The 21,877-nt window shown below is 40.1% G+C and overlaps 1 protein-coding gene across 5 annotated transcripts in view; it reads right to left on the minus strand.

Moving 5' to 3' along the window:
- DCLK2 (doublecortin like kinase 2) overlaps positions 1 to 18,458 on the minus strand; it is a 94,418-nt gene extending 75,960 nt beyond the window's left edge. For all 5 annotated transcript variants that reach the window (XR_004406696.2, XR_004406695.2, XM_032990033.2 and 2 more), the window contains exons 1-2: positions 17,444 to 18,458; positions 5,363 to 5,697 (exon numbers count right to left, since the gene is read on the minus strand). Coding sequence is in view for 3 of the 5 variants with exons in the window: in XM_032990033.2 (XP_032845924.1) it covers positions 5,363 to 5,697; positions 17,444 to 17,867 (759 nt within the window). In the remaining 2 variants the exon portion in view is untranslated. The remainder of the gene's footprint in view (positions 1 to 5,362; positions 5,698 to 17,443) is intronic.
- Positions 18,459 to 21,877: the final 3,419 nt, after the last annotated feature.

A 21,877-nucleotide genomic window follows, 5' to 3' on the forward strand; every position in this document is an offset into this window, starting at 1 on the left:
AAGAGGTTTCCTAGCATTGGGATAAAACTTACTCTAACTGTAAGCCCTGCTGTATGAATTCTGTGGGATGCAGATGTGCATACATGCACATTTCAATGTTAGCGAGCATTCAGATTTTTGTTATTTTCTCTCTAGCTCAACAGTTCTTCCAATGTTGTAGACAGCCTTTAGTTACAGAAAACACTGAAAACCAGCCAACAAAGTTTTCAGAAACCTCTGAGACTATTAGACCCCATTTATCTGCTCCAACAAAAATCACTTCTTCATTAATCTTAATTTTACAATGACTATTTACCACTGAGTTCCACTGGATCTGATTAACTTTAAGCCTATCATTTGTTTTCCTCTACACAGGGAAGTAATTACCGTTTTCTTGGCTGCTAATGTGTTTTGTTAATCCCCCCCCAAATTTGTTGATGATATTTCTCTAGTCTAAGCAATCCCATTTCCTTCAATCTTTCTTCATAGAACTTGCTTTCTTAATTCTTTTCACTCTTCTCTGGATTTTCCATAATAAAGCTGTCTCTTGTTGCTATTGTTGCATTGATTGAGACAAAGCAAAACGGCCACCTGACACATACATGAAGAACTGATGACTGACGGTAACTTCTGTGTGGATGCTGGCTTTTCTCTCCTATGCACAACCACTGACACCAGTAATTCATCTTCAGCTGTGATCTTTTACCACTTCAACCAGAACTACCTGCCATTTCCTATCTGCATTGTTAATAATCAGTGAGTTGAAGATTACTCAACCTGCTTTATCCTGAGCTATTTTGTTGTCCAGGTATCCTGTAGCTCATCTGCTTAGTGTGTTTGTATTTATTAAGCAGATCCTCCATTCCATCTTCCCAGTCATTTACAGTGACTAGTACAGACAGACATTCATTGACCCCTACTTAATATAAGATTCCAGTTTGGCAGTGATTCATCAATAATCATTCAGAACAACAGTATTTCAACTGTGCATCCAGTAAGTAGTGCATTTTTTTCCAGACCATGCTTCCCTAGCTGACTGATGTAAAAAGACAGTGTCAAAAAGCTTACTTCAGATACAAGGAACTATTGTTTTCTTCCCCTTGTCTCTCCCCAGCCAAGTCATTGTTTCATAACTACTTATTGTTAAAAAAAGCAACAACAACAACAACAAAAAAACACAACACACACCCCCAAAACCCAACATCATACACTGTGTTGAAGCATTTTGTGTCCTGAGCTCAACCCAAAACAGCAGGCTCCCTGAACAGACAGGTGGTATTGTCAGAGCCCTTCTAGCCTATAACACACATAAAAGTGCCTGTACCAAATAAAGCGGAACTTGCCAGCTTCCAGGTAATAGAGGTGTTCCACTGCTACATATTTACTTGTAAAAGGGGAAAAGGATCCAGCCAGTCATCAGCAAGTGACTCAGAGTATTGCTTCATCAATTTTTTTCCCCATAAGTCTGAGAGTGAAGTTTATTTAGCTCAACCTTAGGGGCACTCATCTCATCCATTGAGCATCAGCTGTAGGATGATTAGACTCTTCCAGGACTCATCTATACTCTTTTTCAGGGTTTCCTTATGTCTTGGAAAGTAATCTTTAGCTCTTCCTCATTGTTTTTGTCTCATATCCATCCACTGAATGAGAAACATGACTCCTGACAACATCTAGTACGAGCTTTTCTTCCTCTGTACTGTAAGCATGTATGTTTTCCAATTTAACTTCCCAGGCCACTTAGTTCATATTCTCTTGAAAGGTCTCTCTCTCGGAAGTTCTACTCTCTCTTTCAAATACAATCTAACCACTACTCTGGTTGCATCTCCATCAAAATATTTTACTGTTTCTCACACAATATTAGTTTGTGGACTTGTCAGCTAAAAAAAACCCAACCCAAATCAACCATACGTATGCTTCTTTCAAGTTGATATTGCACTCTTATGTTGCAGCGCTAGCCTCTCAATAACAATCTTGAGGCTTGTTTCCTCCATTCTCTTCTGACATAACAAAGGGTTAACTTCCCAACTGGAGAAATTCCAGTCTGAATGTCCTTGCTTCACAGTAGGACAGTGACAGATTCCAGGAAAAATGCAGCCAAGAAAGGAAAACACTTTGGTTAAGAAAATATATTAGGCAAACCTCAATGTCAGAAGCACAAAGACTGAAATAGCAGCAGACTGCACTGCAAAGTTAAAGCCTAGTTACTTTTATATGAATATTTTTCCTCACATAGAAACCATCATAAAAGTCCTGGGAGGTAAAAAAAGTTGGTTATTCAACACGTTAAAAATGAAAAGTCGGCCTTGCATCAATATAGTTAAAAAAAATTCTGTACTTGAGGCTACAAAGCACTATTATGCTAAGTTACAGAATCCATATTGAAACTGAAGATAAAAAGAAACCTTGTAAATGTTATAAAATCTTACAGTTAAAAGCTAGGTAATTGTCTGTCTTCAAAAATAATAATCCAGGAAAACATCTGACATGGATGTTATTCTATGTGTTAATATTATCAGTATGTTGCAACAGTCAAGACTAATGAAGTCAGAAGAGTAAATAAAAGCTATTTTGAGGACATCTTTTCTGTTGTACTGCTGAAAATTAAAAAGATTTCTTCACAGATCACTGGTTTCATGATAATTTCTTACTATACATGTTAAATAGTTCTACTGGGAAACAAAACTGCCCCATAAGTTAACAGAGCAACTCATTCCCTAATAAAAGGATACAAATTTTATACATGCATGTTTTGAACACATGAATTTCAGCATCAATTCTGTATTAAACAGAAAACACAACCTAAGCCTATACACTCACAAAAAAATGCAAAAAATATGTTTTTCCTCAGAGATAAAAATATGAAGGTCCAAGGAAAAAAACAAAACCCTGAGAACACAAGAGCTGCATTTATAGGAACACAGACATTTACAAAATGCCTTTTCTTTTTTAAAATGGTTGCCTTTTAAGCTGTGCCAACACTACAACGAATATAAAAGATCTGCCTCCCTAGCAGATTTAGGAGAACAAGCAATTACTACATTAGAGAAAATAGGCTCAGAAATTTCCATCAATTCATAATTGGCAGCAAAGTAACCCTTTATTTGCCAAACCTCACAAAGCCCTTGAGCACCAACCTCTACATATATCAGCAATGGACAAATAGAGAAGAAAAAAAAAAAGCAAAAAAAAAAACCCACCCTATTGCTTCACCCTGGGGTCAGCCCTTCACTTTGGGGAAAAAGAAACAAACAGAGCCTTGTCCCCCCCACCCCCCCGTCCCAGAAGTCTCTATCCTCCTAAGTAAGCAGGAGGCGGCTTTTATTATCAGGCTGTTTAGAGCTATAGGTCTTCTATCTGGGGCACTATATCCCATGACCACTTAAATCATGATTACACTATGGTTGTTCAAGAAGAGGCTCCTTCCCAAAGCCTATGGAAAAGCAAAAGGCTTTTCTTCCAAATGGAAGGGAGATCTCCACATTTACACACTACTACCACTCAAACAGTTTACACAGAGACAGTTGTAAGGAGCATCTATTTGCAGGCTGCTAGCAGCGAGAACTACGGATTTCTCAATCCTGCTTGAGAGCACCTACATCTGCAGTCCAAGTTTAATTACTGCCTTTACCATAGAAGGGCAGGAGCAAGTGTTGCAGCAATAGAAATCTTGTACTTATTTTGGAGCGCTACCAATGATTGGTCACCCTCATTGTGGACTGAAGGCAGTCATCATCCACCATGGGTGACAGTAATGTGTAAGCAATATATGTGAGATTTAATGGTAATTCATTTTATTGATCCCTGATGCACTACTGCATCTTTCACATCAGTGCAGACCAGTGAGTATCTACTGTATTAACAATGCAACAGAAGAGGAGAATCTGAACTGAGAGAATCCTATTTTTTTCAGTTTTCTTCCCCAACTCTATCTACTTGCTTGAGAAGATTCAAATCATCTTATCTAAGACAATAACAGAAGACTTCATGGGCAGAAGAGACGAATTACTGTAAATATCCCCAAAGCTATTTTATTATGAATTAAACTACACATGACTAAACCATATTTTGGATACTCCTAGGAAGGATTCTCTCAAGAAATCACATTAACAAATCTTATTAAAAATCAAACCTATTAGGAGAACTAAAGAACACATTATAGTGTCACCAAATACTAAAAATCAAAGAGTCTCAGTGATACCTCACTATATTTAATACCAAAGAACAGAAGTTAAAGTACTTTATTATAAAAGTGCGTCCACAGCACACAGAACATAGAGAAACAAACCTTACTCTCACAATGAGTAAGTGTACTTGTTCTGCAATACATTTGCTAGCAACTTTCAACACAAAAAGATGGTTTTTAAGTAGTCTATAGGATTACAACCATTATAAAAAGCTTGGCAATAAAAATTCCTACATCTGTTGGAACACAATTGCAACTTTTACAAGTTCATGCAAATATATAGGATTGCAGGTGTGCAAAAATAACCTGTTGAATGATCAAGGATCCTAATATTTAGTCAATAATACAGTAGTCCAGGTACCCGATATGGAAACGTGATCTACTTTGCTGCCTGTATTACAAAAGTTACAATGCTGCCAATGTTCCACATCAGTGTCAAATAAATGTATCAAGTATCAAAGTCCTGTTTCATGAAGGGCTGAGTCATTAACCTGACTGATCAACAGCAAATGTATTCCTGACCCTTCAGCCTGGTGCAGCAGAACATTCTGTGGGCCACTCCGTTCAATTTTTGAATGAGAATAAAGACCTACTGCATCATTAATACTGGCAGCATGTTTTTGCAGTGGTAAAACTAAAAGTAAGTTGCAAAGATATAACCACCCACCCAGAATTATTCATTCCAGATAAAATTCTTGACCTTACATCATGTCAGTTACTATTCCCAGATAGACATTTCAGTCCTTCTGCTACTTAAATAGCAATCTGGAAGTGAAATGGAAGGAGGGAGCAATATTTCCTTATACCACTCAGCACTATGTAGTACTCTGAAAACATGACTCTGCTTCTGAAAACACATACGTATTTTAACAAGTTTGCTTTCAAATGTTTCAAATAAACTGTAGTACTTAATCAGACACTTTCTTTAGCAATGCAACAGAGTTAGTCTAGGAAAAAGATTTTTTTTTTTTTTTTTTTTTTACTTAGACTGTGAGGTGGTCAACTTCTTTTGCATTATATACAGTTCTAATTTGTTGTAGATATTAATATTTTAATATATATTTTAAAAGCTCCCATTTATGAAGCTGTCCTTTTTCAGAAGCAGGTTAAAGCACATACAGTAACAAGAATTCAAGTTATGAAAACAAAGATTAGATTAACTCGTAGTTATAAGACGGTCATAGCAATTTATTCTCCTACCTGTTTTCCATCCAGCGTACAAAGTCTCTTCACTACACCCGAATCTAACTTAATGGCTTCTGTGATGTCAGTCAAGACCTGTTCAAATGAGTGAGCAGTCTTCTTATTCAGCAGAATTCTCACAGCTTTCCGTGGTTTTACTCCACTCCTAATAACAGTCACTAATTTGGGTTTAATGAAATCTTTACTTTCCTTCACTTCACTCTTTGTGGATGTCAAAGATGTCAAGGATCGAGTGGACCCAGTCCTTATGTTCACACACCAGTTTGGATTGACATTCTTGGTGTAATCAACTTTGCGGTATGGTTCATTGGATGCACATACATAACTTTCACCTGGAAAGAAGATGATATTTTCATAATGTAAAGGGTTTTGCAGATATTTTTTGTCAATTAAAAAAAAAAAAATCAAGTTTTTCGGGAGTGATTTTTCTATATTTCAATCTCAGGCCATTTAAAATGGAAGACTATAAATTATCAGAGCTTTCCACCCAAACAATACTCTCATAGAGGGGTTTCAGCAGATTTCAAAAGGCCTCTAGTTAAGAAATAAAATTAAGAACAATGGTAAAGGCTAATGAGGGGGTTGAAAACATTTCCCATTTCTTTTGGATCATACATTCTACTGCTGAGTCATTTTGCAAGTGCTTAAATAACTTGAGCTGACAATACATGACATTAAGAGCATTCTCTTATAGCAAGTATCCAGGTCCTTCCCTACATATTCCTCAAGTATATACTTCAAGGTGTGTACACACATACCTGTGTTTAATAATTATTTTTAAAGGAGCAAGTTTTAACAGTATAAAATTCAAGCATCTCAAGTTCCCTGCCCTGAAGGACACATTAATTTACCAGGAGTTACTGACTTTCTACCAAGAATACACTGTTGAAATACATTCACTTCGAGTTTAGTCTCAAAGTCTCATTTTGTGCCTCCAGGAATATGACAGGACATCTACACTTCCCCATTTCAATTTCTTTCCTAATTCAAAGCCTGGACTGCTGATACTTCCTGAAGTCATGAAAGGGAGGTCAGAGGACAAAAAATGTTATTGCAGGCTAGTAATACACACCTTTACATCAAATTATTTAAAGTGGTACCAGCTGTGATACAGACCTAAGGAATTTGTTACTTTTCTCCATTCCTTGACATAAAGCAAGGCTGGAGAGTAATTGTTTTTTTGTTTTGGTTTTCTGTTGTTTTTTTTTGTTTGGTTGGTTTTGTTTTTTTAGTTTGTTCGTTTGTGCCTTTTTTTTTTTTTTTTTTTTTTTTCAGAGGAGTAGGCCGATTTTCTCTTCAAACTGCTGTTTATTATTTACCACAACTCTTTCAATGTCTGACAGAAATATTCAGGATGCAGACCATGACAAAAGACATCTTTAGCTCTGGGTCATTTCTGTAATCCACATGATTGAAGTCTCACAAAATGACATCCAGAATATTTTCTCAAAGAGGTAATGTATTGCCAGAAGGATGAAAGGGAAACATACCATATTGATGGAACACACCATTCCTCCAGGTAGAAGAGCTACCCGGATCTTAAAAAGCTTGTTCTAAGATTAAAGCTACACGCTCAAGGTCACTGGTGGAACAAACCAAACTCACCTCCTTTGTGTACACAGCAAGGGGAGTAAAGAGTACACATACACCTATTGGACAGTATTGCAAAAGTTACAAAATGTATACCTGTCTTTAGATACACACTAGAAGACTTTTAAACAATACTTCTACTTTCTGAACTCTTGTTTGGAGAGCTGATTTAGCTTAGAAGCTGAATAGCTTCTTCTAAAAGCAAGATAATAAACTACTTTCAAACCCCTGAAGAATTACTGTGACCTGAAAGACTTCTTTGTGTTTCTTTTCCCACACCAGTTACACTGCTTTCTAATTTATCTTGTATTTATGCCTTCTTGAAAGTTTACTTGCTATATTTGAGAGAAAGCCGGTTATAATTAAGTCAAGTTAACAATGATTTTGTTTGAGAAAGTTTGGCAGCCAGTTCTGCCTCCACAAACATCACTGGGATTGTACTCCACTGAGGTACAAAGAAACAATTTGGTGTGAGGTTTTATGGATGCCACTGCTTTGACTGTATTTTTCCTCTTCATTCATCTCCATCATTCTTCCTCATATTCATAAACCAACTGGTGCACAAACCAGAAATCAATACAGACAAAACCAGACAACTCCTCTATCCTCCCAAAAATGAACAAAGAAAAATGAGCTGTTTTCAGCCTATAAACTCCTTGAATGTGATTTCCCCACAACTGCACGCACACTAGCACTAATCTACACGTAAAGGAAAAAAACCCCACACAACTTTGGTAGCCTTGAAGTTTATACTGCTCCAAAACTACATACTAAGCTGCCACAAGTCTTGAGGCAATCTGATTTATTCAGACCTGCTTTGAGCAAGGCACTGGACGAGATGACCTCAGAAGAGCCCTTCCAAACTAAATTATCCTATGATTCTAAATAGGTGGACAGTTCTCTTTCGCTGTTTTCAAGACCTTTCACTCATCTAAACTGTAACTGTCAAATAGCATGAGATACTCAAGTTTTGCTATAGCATCTCAGCTGCAACAGAAAGCAAAGGCTTCCCTCTACATCCTCTAATACGAGATTCAAAGTGCTATGCTTATTTTCTGTTAAGCGATGCTTATTTTCTATTAAGCCACAAAGCTGTCTATCTCTAAACGCAGTACTGACAAATAAGAAGCATTTCAAAGCACCTGGTAGTTCTAACTCATACCAATATAATTACTAATATTACAACTGCTGATCATTTTGTTATTCTCTCCTCTACAACTAGTTTACTCTGTGACGTAGAACCCTGACATGGTTTAACCCCATCTAGCAACTAAGCCCCACACAGCTGCTGGCTCCCTCCCTGCCCTGGTGGGATGGGGGAGAGAATCAGAAAGGTAAAAATAAGAAAACACATGGATTGAGCTAAAAACCAGTTCAACAGGTAAAGAAAAAGCCACACATGCAAGCAAAGCAAAATAAGGAATTAATTCACCCCTTCCCATCAACAGGCATGTGCTCAGCCATCCCCAGGACAGCCAGGCTCCATCACACGTAATGGTGACTTGGGAAGACAAAATACCATCACTTCGAACATCATCCCCCTTCCTTCTTCTTCCCCCTAATTTTATTGCTGAGCATGATGCCATATGGTATGGAATATCCCCCTTTGGTCAGTTGGGGTCAGCTGTCCCAGCTCTGTCCCCTCCCAACTCCTTGTGCACCCTCAGCCTGCTCGCTGGCAGGGCAGGGCAGTGTGAGGAGCAGAAAAGGCCTTGACTCTGTAATCCCTGCTCAACAGTAACTAAAATATCCCTGTGTTATCAACACTGTTTCCAGCACAAATCCAAAACATAGCCCCATACTTGCTACTGTGAAGAAAATTAACTCTATCCCAGCCAAAACCAGCAAATCCTTAGGACAATTTTGTTCATGATTACATGCTAAACTTTTTATGGAAACGCCTAGCAAGTGACTTTCCTTTTGTGCATATGTATTATTTAAGAATGCTATTTATTATTTCCTCCTACAAAAAATGAGCAGAAGGCAATTTAGTCATTATTCTGGGTGCATAATATTAGGCATTCAACTTTGGGAAGTCCCTGACCACTTGCTCTGAAGTTTATTGAACAGTATAAGACTTCAGTAATGTTTAATAATCCTGTCATAATAAGAATGCACTTCCTAGACCATTAAAATAATAAAACAACCAACCAATAATACACACAAGACAATTCAAAGTTAAACTTCCAGGGCTGAAGCTTGAATTAACAAAGTTTTTTTAAAAACAAAACAAAACACAACACAACGCCCTCCAAATTACAGCTATCCAGAAACAGTCTCTCCAACTTGAAATAAATTAATTGGTTTACATAAAGAAGTACAGGTAGAGAACAAAAGGTCCCTTTGGTAGATGATTTCCCATAAAAGAGTCTCAATATGGTATGCTAGCTTTGTCTTTTACACACACATATCATAACAGAATTACCTTTATACTATCATGGAATTTGATCTACTATCTGTCAGAGCTGTACTACAACACCCTTTAGGACTGCAGAAATTGTCCCACTACAAAAGTTTCAGTCAGTATTAATCCAAAAGAATGATGCATGAATAAAGTAATTTCTTGAGTATCTGAATAGGTTGCAATACCTGTTTACTACAGATTTCTTATCCTTTAAGCAGAAATCTTAGTTTTCTTTTTCTGATGAAAAAAATAGGAAGTGTTTTCAACTTAAAACAAAGTAGTATCTTAAAAGAACAAATTTCAAATAACTAGTTTCAACTGCATTTAGCCAAGCCTTAAGTTAAAGCATGAATTATTTTAGCTTTAAAAATAAAAAAATCTGGCAAAACCGATTGCAAAATTTCCTATAATTGGCAGATACAGGAATGATTAATTACTTGAGAAATGTAGTATATTACAGATTGTTTAGTGTTTTCAATTCCATGCCTGCTTTCTTATGCCGGTCATATAAACTAAACTTAGTAACACAGATTTTACATGGAAAACAGATTTTACTACTATACCTGCAAGGCAGGCACATATGTCAGGATTACAGTAAGGACTATAAGTGAGAAAACACATGCTTAGTTTATGACTTAAAAGATAAAGGATGAAGTTTTTATTCTATTGAAATTACTACTTTAACTTTTAATGATTTCACCACAGCCAGGAATTCACCCAAGTTTTTAAGTTCTGTTGAGAACCTTGCAAAATACCAAAAAAATGCTAGAAACACAATATAATTAGGAAACCAATTGCTGCTTTCTTTATAAAGAATGATTTTCTATGAATGAGTTAAATGTAGATTTGTTTAGTTTAACAGTGGTATACTTATGCAACAGAAGATGATATTTAAGGAAGCAAAAAAATGGCAGGTGTAAGTTAAATCACACCTATACAATTCACTATAGGAAACTTTCTAACAGAATGATAGGAAATGATACAGAAAAACGTGCCTAACAAAACATCACCCCTTGATAAGCAGGCATTAACTTTTGAACATTTTGCTATTGTTTCAATTGTTATTTTAGCCATCTTCTGACATAGAAAACGCATTTTTATATGTCTGTTTGGAAGAAACATCAGGTTATTTGTAAGAGTATTATCTCTCACATCGTATTTTGTAGGAAAAAACCTGGAAGTGTAATATTATACATAATATTTGCTCACAGCTTTAGCATATGATCTGATTTTAAAACTGCTTGGGATTAAAGTATAATGAATCTCCACACTCTCACCAAAAAACAATATTTGTATAATGTAACATACAGCACTTCATTTTGGGGGGGTTTAAACCAGTCAAATTGATTTCAAACACTGTTAACAAAGTAACAGATAACTTCACAGTGAAAATCACATACATTAAGTTTGGCTGTTTCACTAACTGCCTTGAATGAGATTTTTCGTGTTTCTAAACTAAATACGTATCATCTCAAATACTAAGAAAATCTTTTCCAAGACTTCAGTGGCATTTTGATCAGCCTGCAGCTTTTTTTTTTTTTTTTCATTTGTACACTTACCAGCCCTAGAAAGTTGACACAACTCCACAAATAGGCATAAACAATACTTCAAATATGTACTTTGCTGACTTTGATATTGTCAATGTTATGGTTTGAAGGCCCACTTTACATTTATAGTCTTGAAAGATTCTAAAGGTAGTGCATATTAGCCTTAACTGGTACACAGTCACAGCAGTTACATGATTGGAAATAAATACCATGTCTTTAGCTTACAATATTTGCATTAGCATGAATCAGCTCCCTAGTTTTTAGACCAGATCATGTACTTGGTCACTAATATTTAACTGCAGGTAAAGAAGCAACCTATAAACTAATGAAGTAGAAAAAAAAAGGGAAGAATTACAGACATAGGTTCCTCTGAACACTGCCAAACTACAGCAGAAAGCTTAACCAGGCTGCAGAGCAGTTTTGGCATAAATATGAAACCTCCTTGTAAGTTGGCATTATAATTTTGACGGAGCATATGTGCCATCCATCCGACGCTTCATGACATTATCCAGAGCAATCTAAAAGTGTCAATTCTTCCACGAAGAAATCCTGCTACCACCAAAAATTCCTCAAATGGGGCATATGCTTACTTAAAAGGAGTAGCATCTGCTGATATTTTGGGTTGCAATATTATCAACAAATGGAGTAAGTTTACTTCTGATTCTCTATGTCTTATGAACACTAGAAAAACAACTAGAACACATGAAACACTGCCTACTAACAAGGAAACATTACCTGCCTCTAAATAATTCACCTGTACCGAATTAATAACCAGATGTACCATCCATGAAGCAAGACCTGTGTGTGTGCTTTGTGTATACAGTTTAAACACACTGTAGAAGCACTCCAGAGAGCTAACAGTCTAAATATAATACTAGCCATTCCCTTTCAACAGTAAAATACAGATGAAGAACACAGAGAATAGGTAAAAGAGAAAAACAAGACTACATTGGTCAATCTGATAAATAGCCATAGACCATCAGTTGCCTAAATACTGTCTTGCTTACTTAAAAACTCATTTACAAAGGTTTTCTTTTGCCATCTGTTTCTTCAACAATGTTACTCACAGGAAGTGCACCGAGCTCACCTTTCAAGATATAAATGCAGTGATGAAAAGAGTAGGGTGTATGTGAACTCTCCAAAATTCAGCCATGCAATTTTAGATACTGACAAGAAAAGAAGGATGTATCTTGTCCCTTCGTATCACGAGCATACTTCGCTTGCAACTATGTACAGATTTGAGGAAACAGAGCTGCCTGACAACTTGGGGTTCTTCACAGCACAAGTTTTGTGAACCGAAGCCCACTGCTAGGCATTTACCAAATAGTCTAGAAACACGCAGACTTTTTGTCCTTAAAAACAGAGACTGCTTAAAACAGACTTGTAGTTATTTAATTTTCCTTAGCATCAGGTTAAAAAACAACTGTGGATACACCATGTAGCAGGTAATTTAAGGAAGAAATCAAGTGTACAACCCTCAGAATTCCCGAGTAGGTATATTTGAAACAAAAGTCTCTGCACAGGTTTTTCTGGCTTGCTTTTTCCAAGGTGTTAGCAAACACTGTCTCCCGAGAGTCACATAAAGCATCATGTTTTTAAGACACTGCATAACAAAGAATGATATAGCTGACAGGTAAAAGCATCCCTACAGAAAGAAAACCATTAGTTTCTTATTTTTTTTAAGTGCATGTTCCCTTGTGAAACGTATAGAACAGGACACGTTTCTAGGTACATTTCATCTATCCACCCAACATTCCTCAGCTGCTTTTGGTGGAACTCATTAGTTTCAAGGGTCCCAAAAGCTGCTTATTCAGTATAGCACAGTAGTCACTAGGGCTACTAACCTTCTAGCTTTACAAATAACAGGAAAGTCCCCTTTTTGTGTTCTGTAACACAAAGCCAAGCAGATTTCCAGAACAGTATACTTATGGCATGTATAAAAGGACTGATCTAAAAATAAAACAACCCCTTTTGTAAAGGATTAGGTTATTTAGATCTCTCCTTCCTTCCTTTCTTTCATATAACTTCCTTCCTCATCAGTTTCTTATGATTCCTTCACTTTCACATCACTTCCAATAATCCTGTATAAGTCTCTATCTTTCCTCATCTACAGCATTTCAGTTCCCTATGCTCTTTTTAAAATCTGGGATGACAACCAGGATTTTAGCAGATGATTAGTTGCTCCTAGTTCTCTTGACTTTATTTAGTCAGGAGGTTCAGATGACAGCTTCCTGCAAGCTTTCACAGAATCACAGAGGAGTTGAGGTTGGAAAGGACCTCTGGGAGACATCTGGTTTAAGCCTCTGCTCAGGCAGGGTAAAAGCTGTCAGAAGACAGTTAAGGCCACCTAGTATCAAACCCACCTAACAGCACATGTCTCCTCCACAGTAAGTAAATAACATTTCAGGTACATCACGTTTCTCCCATCCCTGAAACTAGGAGATGCACATGTTGGTGGAACTTTTTGCTTAGATGGGACGTTAACTAACAATTACATCTGTCTCACATCCACACCCCATTGCTCCAAGACTGTGTAACTACAGTGATTTGAACATATATTTGGAAGCATATGCTTTTAATGTTTTCTAATCCTTCTTTCATTTTTTCTTTTTACCCTTCTTTGTTAAACCTGCTACGTTTGCCTCTTTTTAAAGCATTACAGCTTTTGGCTTTAGCACAGGAAGGTAATCATACCTTCTGGAAGAAGGAAAAATACAAACTGCTTACTTGGTGTTGCCATCTGCTTGTCCTGACAAGAGAAAAGATATTATTGACCTAATATAACAGTGTGCATTGACTAGAATCACAGGTACTTAAGCAGGATTAAAATGTAATATGCAGTAACAATAACAACGATCTAAGGCAGAAAATACTTGGATTGCTCAACATCTAATTTCAAAAACGTTATTTTACTCTGTATAAGTTTGGCAGAGCCCATTTCTTTAAAGCAGGTATTGCCTTGTGCTCCATGTCCTAGCCATGCATAAGGACTGTCCTGCTCAGAACCTTCCCACCTCCTGCCCAAAGACTTCCCTACAGGTGCCTGTTGATTGTCTGCACAGTTTCTGCACTACTGATATTTTATAACAGACTGTTAATTAAGCATTGTAGTTGAAAGAACAAAGACCCTTAGCAATGCTTCCTACCTAGGGAACTAGAAAAATTTCCTATCACATGCTAAATCAACATAACTTTTCTTGCCAGGAATAGTCTACACTTGGTTCCCTCTCCCAAAATCCAACAATATCTCCCAACTTCACAGTAGACCGTAATAATCAGGATTCTACATGTCTTTTACCACCAAGATAATGAAAGCACGAGGCAATGAAAGATAAGGACAGCGAGACATCATATCCGACACCAATGTAAAGCACAAACCTCAGCACTAAAGAACTGCGCAGTTCTTACTACTACCATTTAGCTCTAGGAAGCTTACATTTTCAAAGAAAACTGAAGGATTTAGACAAGCAGTTAACTTTGGTAGAGAACAAAAATTAAACTATTATTCCATTATTGCTATTGAAGGGAAAATATAAAATTATACATGGAATCTCCTATTCAAAAGTAAAAACCAGTGTAAAGTCTGATAGTAAAGTTGAAAGAAAGAAAACTATAAGAAAGTTGTAATATTCCCAACCCCCATCCCCTCTCTGGATCTGTCTGCACAAATGAGATCATGAGCAGACAACTAAATTCTTCACTCCTCCCATTCTAAGAATGCAATGAAAACCATCAAACTCATGAGCTGTAATGCTCCCTAATCTACAAGGGCTAGGAATATAAATTATATTTGCCTAAGGCTGGTCCAGCAGAGCATGCTTTTTTGACTGTCATATCCACTTAAGGAAAGCAATATGCTTAAAATAGAGCTTGTCTATTTATGACTAATAAATGTGATCTGGTCAATTTTTTAACTTAACCTGCAACAGTAATATCTGAATATCTGTAGATACAGTATGTCTGTGCATTAGCTATTTTCCTCTTAAAATGATAAATGGTAAAACAGATTGTCAAGTTCAGCCAAACCCCCAAAAGCATTCATCAGTGACTCAGTTCAGCTAGCTTGGACTATTATGATATGGAATTTGATATTGCCAGATTTTATAGCGCAGACAGATATTAACCTGATAAACAGCAAGTAAGCCTTAAAGAGCTTGCCTGCACTGGAGCACATCAATGTCCAAGACCTACACACACAGGCTTGAGTTGAGGTCAGTTTAATGCAGGTCTTGCTGGCTTGACAAGAGTGGCTGAGCACTCACCTTCTCCTCACTTCATAGAACTGCCACTACTGAACCTGAGCTGCTGCAATTCCATGTACCAGTCCAATAACACTGATGATGTGCAAACAGACTAGTCAATTAGGTATTGCATCAAGTAGCTATGTTCAGTGTTGTAATCAGCCTGTGGCTGGCATGCACAACAGCACTTTGGTGCTACTGCATTTCAAGCTTTAGGCTAACACCAATGTTTAAGTATTTATTCTAGAGCAGAAATTCAAGCTTGCTGTGCTGGAACTACAAGAAATAAAGAAAATAAAAACAAATCAGATCCTCTTCCGGCATCTCAAGAACAAAACAGCTGGCAAAGAGCTCAGATAATTTCAAGGAATTACAGATTCACTACTTTGCTTTCTTCCAGCCCCTGTATATGCTTTCCTTTCTCTGTATGACTTATATTGGCAAAGTTTTTTGCATGATAACTGGAGAACATATTAATCCAATTACGATGCTACAGGATTTTCTTAAAGTTCTGAGAGTTGTATTGGTCATGGATAGATGACTAAGTGATTGAGACTCTCTTTCTTTCTCCTTTTATTTTATGAGAAAGCATGAAAGTGGCATTTTCATTGTGACATTTGTTTTGCTTTATTCTTCCTGTGAAGATGAATGAGAAATGTCACTCGTTCAATGAGCATTTGAAGAGACAGCAAGTAAATTTTTTCTTTCTGTTATTAAGTTAAAGTTGTGACAGCATATACTGCATCTATACTGTTGTCCAGCAAGTCATTTTGTCATTGTTTTAAGCCATAAAAGCTTAAAACCATTCCTTCTGCAACATTTCAAAAGTCACTCCAAGTTATCATTAGTTTATCCAATTCTTGATTCATCTCCTTTCCCTACCATCCCCACTCCAGCATCTCTTTTTTTTTTAAAGCTATCTCTATATTAATTATCAAATCATTGAAAAGTTTTTGGTTGATTTCACATTTATTTCATTTCTTTCACATTTATTTTCACTCTACAATCATTTTGCATTTCCTCTGTTTTGACTATGGAACAGCCTTATGATAGATCACATAATATGGAAAGCCCTCAGGCACTATGTTACTATTATAAAGCGCACTTTCACACATAACTTTTTTGAGCGAGACCTCCTTGATGCAGCAAATGCCTTCCTCTTGCATGTTCTGGAGTGGCTGGTCCCTAACTCCCAGTGCTTTTCCTGGTGGATTATATAAAGGTCTTCGGGTTCCCTTTCTCATCAAATTCTCCAGGTGTGATTCAGCACTGTTTTGAAGAAGGAAGTTTCCAAATCAAAGCTTAAAGATACACAGCTGAAGGCCTGAAAAAGAGGAGGCCTACAAAACTTTCTACTTCATTAACGAAAATCAGCAACACCTGGCATAGAGAGGCACTGGGTGGAAGTCTGCAGTAGTTGATGTACTAAATACCTGAGAAGAAGCATCATGTGCAAATTGATTATGAACCTCACAGTCTGTACAACATAACAAATACATCTGAAAGGGCGATTCACATAAGGCTGAGTTTAAAGTGTATTTTAAGACATCATAAGAGAACATGAGGGAATTCTGTTCCTTGTTCTGGTAATCATCATTCCCTACAAACAAGAGGCCTATGTTTCATTCAGAGGAAAAAAAAAAAAAAATGCACTCTGCTCAGATTCATGAGGTCTGCATAACCTTAGCAGCCAAGTCCCATCATCAAAAGCTACTTAGGGACAATTCTGTATTCTATAAAATGCTTCTGGAAGTCAGATAAGGTAGATAATTCCCTCTATGAATATGGACTCTGATCACACTTGAAACAGGACTTTACAACAATTTGCTTTAATAAGTGGTAGGGTATAAATATCCTTTTTCACAACACAGGGGCTTTCTCTCTGAAAGCTTAAACCACCGCTAGGCATCTATGACAACGTAATAACTGTTAGAGAACTAAACGACAGCATTTCCCTCTCAGAAATGGTGATGACTGAAAGGTAGCCAAGACCTTTGTAGATGAGAAGTGTACCTGCTGCTTAACTACCACCGGAGTCAACCCCAATGCATGCGGACAGCGCTCGCCTACATGACGGGAGAAGTGGACGGTCCACACTAAGAAAAGGAGGCCTACCACATCTCACAGCATCAGGCAACCCCGGCCCTCGGGAGCTCCGTGGCTGCCGATTTCCAGCCAGGCAACTTCTCCCAGCTTTGATCTGGGGGTAGCAAGAGGAAAGCCTGCAACCCGCCACCAGAACAGCCCACGGCCCACGTCCTGCTTGCCCCTGGCCCACCAAAGCCCCCCTCCTCACCTTCCACCAGCTCGTCCAGGCTGGTGAGCTTCTTGCTGCCGTCGATGGTGTAGATGGTGCGGACGCCCTGGGGCAGGTTCACGTTGTCCGACAGGGACCGGGTGAGCTCAACGAGCAGGGCGTCGAAGGAGCGGAAGCGGTCGGTGGAGATGGCGTACACCAAGCCCTTGAAATACCGATCCCCGTTGCGGTAGAAGCGAGCTTTCCGGGCTTTCTTCTCCGAGCTGAGCGCCTGCAGGGTCCGCGTCCTGTAGAGGCTGCAGTGGGCGCTGTGAGCCGGGCTGGGGATCAGCCCGTTGCCCCTCGGCCCCGGGCCACCGCCGCCGCCACCGGAGCCGGTGCCGCCGCGGCGCGGCCCGGCGCGCTGCTGCCTCTTGTCCCGCTCCTCGAAATGCTCCAGCTCGATGCTCCGGTTGCTCGCCATGGGGAGCTTTGCCCGTCCGCCCTCCCTCCCAGCTCCGCGGGGACTCACGCCGGCTACGGGGCTGCTAAGCCTGCCCCGCCGCGCTCGAAAGGGCTCCGCTCGCCTAAATCAGCATCGCGCCCGGCCTCTCCCGCCGGGAGGGCTGCGGAGCCCGACCTGCCGCCGCAAGCGCGGCTCCAGCCGCCGCTCGCTCCGCCGTTACCCGCTGCTCCGCCCGCAGCCGCGCACAAAAGCATCCCTCACGCCTTCGCTCGGCGCCCGAGCCAGGCTACCAGCCCACGGCGGGAGGCTCGGGGGAGCCCCACGGCCGCGCCCCCCGCCTCCCCCGCGCCCATGCACAATGCGGCGGACGCCCCCCTCCCAGCCGCCGGAGTGAGAGGCGGCGCGGGGACCGGAGCGCCTATTCCGCCCGCTCCCCGCCGGCGGGCGGGGCACCGGGGAACGCCGACGGCCGCTAGTCAGCCCGGGGAGCGGCGCGACCTCCCGGCTCCTCAGCGGGCACAGGGCGCTGGCAGCGAAAACCGAGCGAAAACAACCGCAGCGGATCGGGCGGAGGAGGGAGCAGCGGCCCGGCCGCCGGCGGGGAAGCGGGAGGCGGGGCGGGGCGGGCGCTGTGGGGACGGGCGCGCGGGGGCGGTGCCATGTCGGCGCTGAGGCGGGAAGCGGTGGGTGTGTGGGGGTGGGTGTGTGAGGGGGGTGTCTCTGTCCCCAACGTTGGCGGGTGGACGGGCGCTGCGTGGGACCGGGGTTGCGTGGGCTGCACGGCCGGCTCCTCGGTAGGTCTCGGCTCAGGACAGCGGGAAGGGGTCCCTGCAGGCAGCGGAGCGTGACCCGGGGGAAGCAGCTTTCCCGCTGGGACCGGCCCGTCGAGCCGCCGCCCCCTCAGGCGCACCCGTGGGGCTGCCTGCTGGCCCTCTCCCGGCCTTACTTTGCCTCGGTTAAAACGCCTCTAGGGCTCCTTTCCATATGGCCCGAAAATACAACCCCCCCGGACATCCCTGTCATTTCTCATTTGTGAACGCCACCGCCGCTGAGCTTCCCACCCTGAGGAGCCAAATAAGCCCAAGTCCCCTTTCCACAGTCTTAACCTCCTAAACGTGCTGGATCCCACAGTTCACGGCTTCCCCAGGAGCATTTCTCAATGCTCCCTAGGTTTTCCAAGTCAAATTCGCTTTTGGTAGAAATGGCCAACAGATGCATTGAAATGGATGCAATTTCAACTTTTTCCCAGCTTATTTCCAACTACCACAGAATGTATTTTCTTTTCTTGACATGAGTACATAAAAAATACAGAAAAATACATTTACAACTAGGTGGAAGTTTTCACTTTTTTTTCAGGCCTCTTGCTTTGAGAGACTCTACTTGTGTTATGTCATCACAGGAGGTCATAGTTTCTGCTTTTTTGTCCCGGGCCCCTAAGAACCTCTGCCCATCCGCTACACCACGTACTCAGTTGCTGTCAGGAGGAGGTGGTACTCAGGTTGATCCTCTGCATTGCAAATGTAACTGCTGCAGGTGGAGCTTCTCTATATGAAAACTAAATTAGTAACTGTTATTAATAACAGAAGGATTTTGCTTTCACTAAAAGTAATTAAAGAATTACTTTTACTGAGTTAGGCTAAAGGTGTTATTAAATTAGTGTTGTTGAAATTCTAAAAGTTAAGCAAGCCTTTTTTGATCACATATTAGGCATATGGTTGGGCATTGTGGGGAGTTGGGCAAGCAATAGGATGGGGGGGTGGTCTGTGGTTAGGTATCAGGTAAAGGGGCACCTGGATGGGAGGGGTCGGGGAAGAATGGAAGCCAGCAGAGAAGGAAGCAAAGAACTGATGAAGAGGAACCTGGACTTCACTGCCCCTCCCAAGCCCCCCGGAGGGCCATGGAAAAGTACTGAGAGAGAGAGACAGCCTCGGAGAAACAAAGAAAAAGGAGCTGCGCAGGTGTAAAGAGGAGAAAACCCGCCATTTTCACTTAACCGATGAAATCTCCTGGTTGCTCTATGACAAGAAGGCCCTGCTGGGGCAGGGCGCGCCATCGCGTCCAGCGCTGTAGTCTTTGCCTCACTGACTTTGTCCCTGAATAAATTTTTTTTTGATATACGTGAGCTTGTTTCTCACAGTAACTGAAATACACGTACAGAAGAGGACAGGTTTATGAAAGTACTTTTCACGCTTGGGACAGAACTGTTCAACAGAGACATTCTACACAGCTTAGGAGACAGTCTTCTGTCTACTTGTACATGCTGGGAAAGGGAAAAGATTTGACTAAGATTTATCTGTTTTGTTTTGTGTTTCAGCATTTTTTGAAAATACTGTTTTCCACACTTTCTGTGGATGTATTATTTTCACTTTTTATATTTTGAAATCCTGATAAAGTCAAGCGCTATCTCATCATTATTACTGGATTTATTATAAAGTAGATTAAATATCTAGCTACAGTATTTCTAAAGACAATACATGGAAAACACCAGTGAATTTCACTCTTGAAGTGCCAATTCCGTGCTGCCTGAAAACCTCCACACAAAAGGAATAGATAAACCATGGAGCTGGATTATCTCCTCTGGTGGTAAAATTGAGAGAAGGAACTGAATGAAGCAGGAGTTTTGTTACAGTTGAGGCATGAATACACCTACTAACGTCAGACATGTAATTCTTGCCTAGGAACCAGGACCTGGAAGCCACAAAAAGGTAAGGAACAACTCTCTAGACTAGTTTTGGTGTGCAGTTTCTAGTCCTGCTTACAGGCAAAGTCACACAGGTGAAGTTCAAACTCACCTGTGTAACTTTGCTTCAAAGTGGATTGGTCTCAGCTGTGAGGCTGTATTTTTGCCAAATGGTACCACATCACATGGATATGTCTAGTGTTTGCAGAGTAAGTCAAATTGCATAGTTTAAGCCTCAGCTGAAGGTTATTTGGACTAACCTTTTTCAGTTTGCTCAGTAGCAGACCACAAAATCTTGGGGAAGTTAAATCCCCCCCTTGTACACGCTTTCTACCTCTTCTCAGCTGTTAACTACTGCCTATTATCTACAGTACAGTGCTCAACTATAGGTAGAGGACTCATGTGGACTAACATGTAAAGTTTATATATAAATTTAATATATTAATTGTGTCTATGACTGAATTTAGGTTGGAGATTTCAGTGTCGAGATAGGCATTTTACTGGTTTCAAGTAGATTTGCTGGGTGGCAGCATATGTCATGTGGAGGACTTGCTCTGAATTCTGTATTCTCTAGCTTGACTACCTAGGTGGGATGGAGGGAAAGAAATTTTATACAACTCCTCCAGTAAACTAAAATGGACTTCTCACACCTTTGACCACAAAAATTTTCTTTCCTCCTCAAAGAGAATCCCCACTACAGATAGGTTTTGAAGTCTGTACAGCCACAGTGGTTTTATAGAGCATATAAGCACAAAATTGACTTCTGGCCTGTAAAACTAAACTACTTCTCTATTAAGAGGCTCTTCACAGAGTTGCAATTAGACCTGGATGTGTAACTGCCAAGGAAGTTCGGGGTGACACCTCAAACACGTTCCTACAACTTGTGCTCTCCCTTTTTGGTTCTCTTCAGATGTTGTCTGTAGTTTTGATAAGCTATGTAAGCCCCCATTGGGAACAGTTCACAATGCTTCTATTTGTATGTATGCTTTGCCTTTTCCCTGCCACATTATTTCTCCTAGAGAGTCATCTGTAGTCAAACAGATATTTTAAAAGACTTTCAAAGATGAGAAATAGAACCCCCCAAACAACCCCACGTGCAGCTGAACTGCATTTGCTGTTGTATGTGAGAAAATTAGTGTGCTTAATGTGCAGTTCCATATGGAACTGAGCTATGCAATCTCGTTATCTTCTTCCTACTTTATCTTTACAAATACAGTTGATAAATTAGTAGTTCACTTAACAGCAAACAATGTTACATGTATAAATGATGCTTTGCTTATTAACCAAAATCTTGACACCATAAAAATGTGATTATCATTCATTCTTGTGATATTCTATAAATATACAT

This window comes from Tyto alba, unplaced genomic scaffold (assembly GCF_018691265.1).
Source record: "Tyto alba isolate M040663 unplaced genomic scaffold, T.alba_DEE_v4.0 Super-Scaffold_23, whole genome shotgun sequence".
NCBI lineage: Eukaryota > Metazoa > Chordata > Aves > Strigiformes > Tytonidae > Tyto > Tyto alba.